This window comes from Parambassis ranga, chromosome 8 (genome assembly GCF_900634625.1).
Source record: "Parambassis ranga chromosome 8, fParRan2.1, whole genome shotgun sequence".
In the NCBI taxonomy this organism is placed as follows: Eukaryota; Metazoa; Chordata; class Actinopteri; family Ambassidae; genus Parambassis; species Parambassis ranga.
The window spans coordinates 1,653,590-1,661,757 of record NC_041029.1 but is presented as its reverse complement, the minus strand read 5'-3'; the positions used below and the strand labels follow the sequence as shown (position 1 = coordinate 1,661,757).

The following is an 8,168-nucleotide window of genomic DNA, read 5'->3' as shown; positions in this document are numbered from 1 at the left end:
GGAATGTGTCATTAAAGTCCTTCATATATTCTTATCTCACGACCCATGAAAACATGTGTACAGGGAGACAGAGTGCAGTGTAAATTAAGGCCCCTAGGTAGAACAACAGAGAAGTATTTCTGAGTTCTCACCAGGTACATCAAAAGACCATCCAATGCTTTAAATACGTCCCTCCTGCTTTGGTTACGTGTTTATCCCTGAACTATTGTTTATCAAAGTTTGCAGTAAGTCTTAAGTCTTCGCCAGGATTCACATTTTCAGCGCTGCAGAGGTATGTGAGATTTCTTTTTGGTTCGCTTCATTCGCCTCGCATGGGTCTTTTATAGAAACTGGAAATGTTACAAGAAGACAGAAGTCTTTGAAGACAGCACACACTGCACGTAAAAATGCCATAAATAAGAAGCTTGAAATAAATATCAACAACGACTGTGCAAGTGAAATCCAGATAAATATACCTTGTCTTGCAGTCTGGTCACATGGTACACCCAAACTGAACTTGTGTTCGGTAAATGTTTGTCAAAGCTACAAATACAGCCACACCTTTGCTAATGTTTCATTGTTTTAAATGTCTATTGTATATATATATATTAAGCAAAGTATCTCTGAAAGGACTGGGAGAGACACTGTCTTATATTAAGTGTAATTATAGAATATGTGTCATTTGATGTTGGCATTTGTTATCATTTGAAAGATAAAACCTCTAACACAAGAAAAACCCTCCTATACTTCACTTCCTTTCAAAATATAAAACAAAACAAATGAAATCAAAAATATGGGATGGGGTACCTAGTATAAAAACAGGCAGGATAATGTCATCTCTCAGTTCGCTTCATACGACCTGATGACAGCGGGTCCTGCACCTGTATCTTAGGCCTTCTTTAAGGAGTGAAATGGATCAGTACTCCCAGAGAGAAGAAGCATCTACAGACGTTCCGTCACCCATGAGCGTTCCTCCCTGGTCTCCACGAAGGTACTTGCCGTTGGAACCCTTGATGGCAACCCGTCCGTGTTCCAGGAATTCCAGGAAAAAGTCCTCTGACTTTTCTCCATCTGAGCACACAAGGCCGCTGCTAGAGACATACCAGAACTTTCCATGCACACCTGCAGAGGGATGTTAATGCAAAATATTTTAGTCATTTATTTAAACACCCACATATTTGCTTATCCACTACGAGAGAATACTGACTGCTGAGCAGGAATTTAGTATGTTGTGCACACCAGAACTGACACTGACTTTTTATGTTATAGGCGCCGTCATTGAAGATCAATGAGAAGATGTCATAGACGGATCGATTTGCATCCAGGGTGTTGGAGTTCTTGTGGTGACACACAAATCCATTCTCTCCACGAAGGATCAGCATAGGCCGGTTGATAAGTTTCATCAGAAATAATTCGTCGTCGCCTGCATTTAGGGATAATATGGGTCATCTTACATGTGTATGGATCAACAACATCACCAAATTCCAAAGGATTTGAGTGAAAGCTCTTACCTACTGTATCGCTGACTGCTGAGAGCTGCCCATTCTTCTTTGTACACACATACTTTCCATTACTTGCTTTGAGTGCAACCCTCTGTCCTCGCCACTCAATGTCAAACATCGTGTTGACCTCTCTAGGAAAAAAACAAAAAACAAAAAACAACCATGCATTTGGAGATGGAGAGATTCAAATGAAATCGTTTTAGTAGATAGTAGAGTTGGATCAACTTACACATCTGAGGCGGTGGATTGGATCTCTCCGTGAGTCACTAAAGTCCAGTAGGATCCTCCATTGGTCCTGAACATAGACTTTTTACTCTCCTTATCTATTTCCATCTGGAACGTCTCCATGTCTGTCTCCACATCCTGATTGGCTGAAATGCTCACTCCTGGTTGTGAGGGAGGAACAGACAGCATTGATAATTGTGCCTCTGGCCAATAGAATCTATGGATTAGAATCTTGCATCCTCTTGAATGCCACTTACTGGCTCGGGTATTGCCAAAGAGACTTGTGCATAATGGTAATCCAGCATTAATTATATCCAGGCCACACAATGGTGTGCTATCCACAGTGACTAGTTCAAGCCTTCTCATATATGCTGGCATTGTTAGTTGCATTAAAATGTCCTGATATCACAATAACACAGGAACCTACATTAACGGGAATTTTTTAGGTTGGTCTGAATGGTCAGATGTGGATTAAGCTGCAGATTTGATTTTTGGACCTTTTGTCCTCAGCAGGGAAACATTTCCTCACTTGAATAACCTTTCAGGTTTACACCGGTTGACTGCAAATCATTTTTGGCTAAAGACTTTTTTAATTAAAGAACCGGCTGCATTGGCATCTGCACACTTTGCCCTGCTCATTGAATTTTGAACACATTTTAAAACTCTGTGTTCAGTTTTACATAGAAAGCACAGAAGCACATAATATTCACACTCAATGCCGTCTTTACAGATCTTTAAAGTCAAGCACCTCTGATGCAGCCAGGTTAGTCCTCCATGCTTAATCTACATGTATGAACTGTCTGGTGGGTGGGTCAAGTGGTGGTGAATACACAGACAAATACAGTATAACTCAACTGTGTCTGCTGTAGTTCAAATTAGATGCCACAGAAATATCCTTTAACCTTTCTCTTAATCCTGTTACAACCCTAATCCCCCACAGTCACCCCTCCACCCTTCCTGTTCATTCGCTTGCAGTAATTCCCTGAGTGGTGAAATGCAAATCTGCACTGCAGGGCCCACTAAGCAGCTTTCCGTGTCTTGTTTCTTAAAAAAAAGAAAAAGAAAAGAACATGGCGCTGCCACAGGGCCAAACACTACAGTTTAAACAAAAGTCCATGCTCTATATTATGAGCTTAAAATATTGCCCCAGTACTTACATTTTTAATGCAAAATTGTATTTGTGCAAAAGTAGAAACTGTGCTGTCTATTTTTTCCGTGAGAATCTGCTTTCTATAGATGTGCAGTAACCTGTCTTGGCTGCAACAATTATTATGCTACAAATGTAATATTACTATTGGCACAGAGTAAAACATGCACTCAATCACACTTGAAATATTATACAGGATACAGAGCTCATTATACAGTCTGAATCATCTGGATCATGTAACTGATATGTCTGGTAGCTAGCTGTATCTGCTAACGATCTATTGCTACATGAGTGAGCTGTAGAACTTCTCTGGATGGGTGATGGTGAAGAGCGAGTAGATTCAAGGCTTAACGTCCATTGATGGTAAGTGACACCCTTGGGGCACAGATCTGCCCTGGAGTCATTTGCACACTGCTTAATCTTCAATGGACACACAGTGGAAATGACAAAGCCCATTACCACACTTACCTCCTCCACCTCCACATTATGGCTGTCGACCAGTCTGGACCCCTACAGGATAGGAACTACAACAGAAAAGCTCTCTTTCCTTGGCTGTTAATATTAACAGATTTGCTTCTTTGTAACTAACAAAATACCTGTAATTGAAATGTTCCCTTACTGTAAATGAACCAATCCATATCAATATTAATCTTTTATAAATATCCACAAACATGCTACTGCTCCATTCCAGATTCTTGTATAATGCATGCTATACAGTACTCAGCAATAAAGTAAGAAAGCAGGTGAAGGCCAGTAAACATTAACCTCAGTAAGGCATATGGTATGCTGATGCTCATCTTATCATATCATGTGCTATTGGTATGTAAAGGGCACAAAAATAGTTAAAGAAATCGAAGTTGTTTGCTATCATTTCAGTGTTTCCCCCTTCTCTGTGATCATATGGTCTCTTGAATCCAGCATTTCCATTTCACTATATTTTTTTAGATCACAAATGTGTCATATCTTGTGACTGTCTGCATAAAGTTGGATTTGAATTCACAGGTAAGGTGATTGAAAGGGAGTTCTGATTAGATAAAAAAAAAACATACTTTCTTAGGGCTGCATCACAGGCTGAGGCTAATTACCTTGCTTCACTGAGACAAATCTTTTATTGGCAGCTTGAAAAACCACTTGTGGATGACTCTCCTCCAGATCAAACAGCTCATCTTTTCCAGGCTTGGAGCATCGGCCAGATCGCAGCGTTCCTGTTGGTCCAACTGGGGTCAAATACTTGCCCTCATAGTCTTTAAAGGCCAGCTTGCCAGATTTCAGCTCCAGCGTGAAGCTCGTCATGTTGGTGTTCTCCTTCACCAGTTTGCCGTCATTGCTGAGAAAGCGGCTGTCGCAGGTCTTCAAGCTGTACTTGCCATCCAGGTATACCAAGGTGACCAGGGAGTCCACTCCCCAGGGAATGTTGCTGTCCACTGAGATCTCTCCATCTGAAGCAGACAGATGGGCATAGCGCTTACGTGCCACGCTGAGCAGGCTGGCCTGTGGGTGTAATGCCAAATGAACAGTCCAAAGCTCTTGTTCCCCAATGGCTTGAGCAAAGCATGACAGATAATCAGCAGAGCCTCCAAAATAACGCAGGTATGGCTCTGACTGCAGTGCCCAGCGACCATCAGACCGTGCCACAATAAAAAAACGGCATTCAGGGTCAGGCTTGTCTGCCCCACATGTGATCTTACCATCTTTGTCTGAGGCCAGATAGCGTCCCAGGTGGCTGCGGAGGAACACTACTTGACCATCTTGCTCATCCTGCTCTAAGGTCCAGATCTGTTTCTTCTTCATGCTGGTCCCTGAGGCATTTACCTTGAAGCCAAAAGCCTCAGCAGTCAGGTAGCGGTTCTCATAGTTGATGAGGCCAAATTGCAGCTTCAGAGCTCTGTTAACTCCGTTTGTGGGCATGCTTGACCAGGCCACACCTTAAGATTGTGAGTAGAGAGGCTTAGGACGAACAGGACAAAGAAGGGAAAAGGCAATGAAGGAAAGCAGGCATGAGACTGAACAGCAAAAATAAAACGCTTGATTTCTTCCTTCTACTGTCTCTAAAGTCGTGAGATAACGCCACTTATCCCCCCTGATGGATTGTTGAGTGTTCCTTCCTTCGCCTGTCACTTTCTCTCCTTCCCCTTAGGACTTGTACAGGCACTTGCTCTTGGTTCCTAATGAGTTAGGATTAAAATCAGCAGGACACAGCTTCTCAATCCAACAAGCTGCTGACGTCACATAGAGTGCACCAACCGCAAACGTCCCCGCCTCCCTGTCCTTCTCCAGCACACCATCAGCGCGGCTCTCTATCCCTACCATATCTTCCTCTTTCTATCTTTCTATCTTTTTCTCATGGCCTCCTTCCCTGTAACTCACATTGACACTCCCATTTGTCAGCACAGTTTTCATTGGTTCTCTCTCTTATATTGGTGCATATACTATAACCATGCTATCCAGACCCAGGGGTATCATTTGATCTGTAGCTGAACCTCACTTTAACTGGACAATGTCCAGAAAGGTGCTTCTGGTTAATCTGAAAGGGACAGTTATGACATCTATGAATAAGCACCCTGCTTTCTTAAAGATTAGATATTGTGATCAGTACTGTTTTCACTCGCCCCTCTTTTACACTGCTTCGGACACAGCGGACCTGAAGCATAATCATAACTCCTTAAAGAGTACAGTTTCTATGTGAAACTTTTAAAAACACTTTGCTACCCATAGATTAAATGGGCTTTATAGGAGCATTCTAGTTGCATCAACTTCCTAGTGATATTTGAATTTGTGAAGTCCATGAGCTTATGTGGGATTTGAATAGAAAACATTTGAATAGCTCTGATTTGCCTGTTCATTTACACCTTGATTTATTCTCTGCTTCTTCTTTCTTGTCCGTCTAGACCCTTCTCTGTTCCATCAGACAGTTAATAAAGGAGGACATAACTCAAGGACCTTTGTCACAGCACACGCTAAGATCAACCTTGGTAAGAGCATTAGCCCCTTTTCTGTGGATGCTCTCATTCATCCAGGTCATAGTCATTTCCAAGAGTTTAAATCGAGGCCACCGGACCAACCTCATTAGCCCCCTCTGCCACAGTTTCCCAGGGATGTTGTGGGTAATGTCAATGGGAACTACACATACATTGTGAATACCTAAAAAGTGTGACAGTACAAAGAAAAATCCTGAATGTGTCATTTCAACTTAATCATCAACTGGGCATGCTCTCATGTTAGCATTGACAGTTTAATGGGATAAGTGTAAGGTACAGGGTTCAACTAAAGGCAAGCTTAAACAGCTGTTTAAAATACGATACACAAAAATACAAAGAACAAAAGAGTCCAAGGAAACAACAGAAACCAACCAAACCAAGGCAAAGCTAACCCAAAATAAAAATATACTAAAGTAACCAGGAAAACCAAAGGTTCACATTACAACAAAGCAAATGAACACAAGATCTTGACAATGACAGAAAGCAGAGGAAGGAAGAACTGAAGACCACTGTACTGTCAGCATCTAAAGACCACTGTACTCTCAGTTCACTTTTTACAAAACAGCCCCAGACCATCACGCTACCACCACCATCTTTTACTGTTGGTATGAGGCTCCTTTCACTCCAGATGTAATGGGACACACTTGGGACTTTATGTTTTGAAAAAAAAAAACATTTCCTTCCCTCCGTTTTCCAAAATAACATCGTGCACACATCATCGTTTTCAAAAAAGTTTCTGTTTACATTAACCCGCATAAATACGCTCCCAAGAGCCATCATGACTACGCCAGGCCTGTGGGTGGCAGTGTAGGAAGAAGGAGAAAGCCCTGCAAGCCAATCAGAAGCCTCGTTGACGTTTGGCTCTTTGTGTCAGAAGTTGTTCCAATATTGCTGAACCCGGAGACCTCACTGTCCTCTGCACAGTAAGAGGAGCTGTATTTGCAAATGCAAACATGTAAAAAGTGCTTATGTAACCAAGTCCTACATACTGTTCATTATAATTACACAAAAATGTGTTTCGTTACATACGCATCTGTATAGTTTCTGGTGTTCAGCTTTAAAATTCTCACCTTTCTTCTTCTGTGGTGCCTTTTATAAAATGATGGTGACCCTTCCGCCTCTGCCCTTGTGTTTTCCTGTGGGAGAGGTGGGTGCCTCATTTTCTGATATATGTCCACTCTGTTTATAACTGCTCTTAGTTTCCCAATATTCCTTTATTTGTCGGTATATAAGTTCTTCTTTGTACAAACATACAGTTGTCACATACCAGGACTTATGACTGATGTTTTGCATGGTGTTACAGTTCAAACGCCACAGCGAGTTAAGCTCATCTCTGTCTTCTTGCTTTGTGTGTTTAGGAGCTGGACTCTGGTCATTGTTGTCTGCTGTTATTGTCAGAATAAATAATTCCTCCTTGAATGTGGGTGTGTGTTCCACGCATAACCACAACGCAGAAATCGACGGGTTACACTTACACCAACAGAAATGCAAACACTACCCGGAATGCTTTCATTACTAGACTACAGCTGCTCTGGTAGCTGTACTACGCAAAAAAAGTTGCACGAACTGACGTGCAGATTGTCGCAAACTCTGTTTTTCTCAGTTCATATTGAAATGCGAATATGGCGTTTTCCAAAATCTCCACTTTTGCTGGAGGTTTTAGAAAAAATTTTTTAGAGGCGAAAACTGGTTTATGTGTAAATGAAAGGCACAAGCGAAGGGGGAAGTCTTTGTTTATGTGTAAACGGGGTCTCAGGCAGCTTCTATTTAAGTGATTTCTTGATTGAGAGCAGGTGTGGCAGCACTCAAGCACAGGTGTGGCTAGAGGAATTCAAACTCTAACAGGGGAGGGGGCGATTCATCCATCATTCATCCAAACCCAGCTATCTATGGGTGAGAGGCAGGGTTCACCCTGGACAGGTCACCAGTCCATCACAGGGCAACATACACAGACAAACATCCATTCACACTCACACCTACAATTTAGAGTGATTAATCGACCTAACAAGCACGTCTTTGGAATGTGGGAGGAAGAGCACCCGGAGAAAACCCACAGGCAGGAGGCTCAGGGAGAACATGCCAACTCCACACAGAAAGGCCCCATTTAAAATCGAACCAGGGTCCTTAGCGACAGTGCTAACCACCGCACCACCGTGCAGCCCCCAATAGCAATCTGATAAATCATTTTTGCTATTGCAATCCAACGGTGGATTCTGCTAATGGTGAAATGTCATGCCATTTCACCAGCTGTAACAAAGCCACGCTGCATTTATCTAGTGTGCTTCATTTCTTTACATGAATTAATAACATGCAATAACTTGAAACAACCTAGCTGAT

At 42.2% G+C, this 8,168-nt stretch overlaps 1 protein-coding gene across 1 annotated transcript; it reads right to left on the bottom strand.

Moving 5' to 3' along the window:
• Nucleotides 1-786: 786 nt before the first annotated feature.
• fscn2a (fascin actin-bundling protein 2a, retinal) lies at nucleotides 787-4,761 on the bottom strand. Its single transcript, XM_028411160.1, has 5 exons — nucleotides 3,939-4,761; nucleotides 1,711-1,867; nucleotides 1,491-1,612; nucleotides 1,235-1,402; nucleotides 787-1,101 (listed from the first exon to the last, which is right to left on the bottom strand). Exons 1-5 carry the CDS (start codon nucleotides 4,759-4,761, stop codon nucleotides 896-898), a joined length of 1,476 nt encoding a protein of 491 aa, XP_028266961.1. The 3' UTR covers nucleotides 787-895.
• Between the last annotated feature and the right edge of the window lie 3,407 nt (nucleotides 4,762-8,168).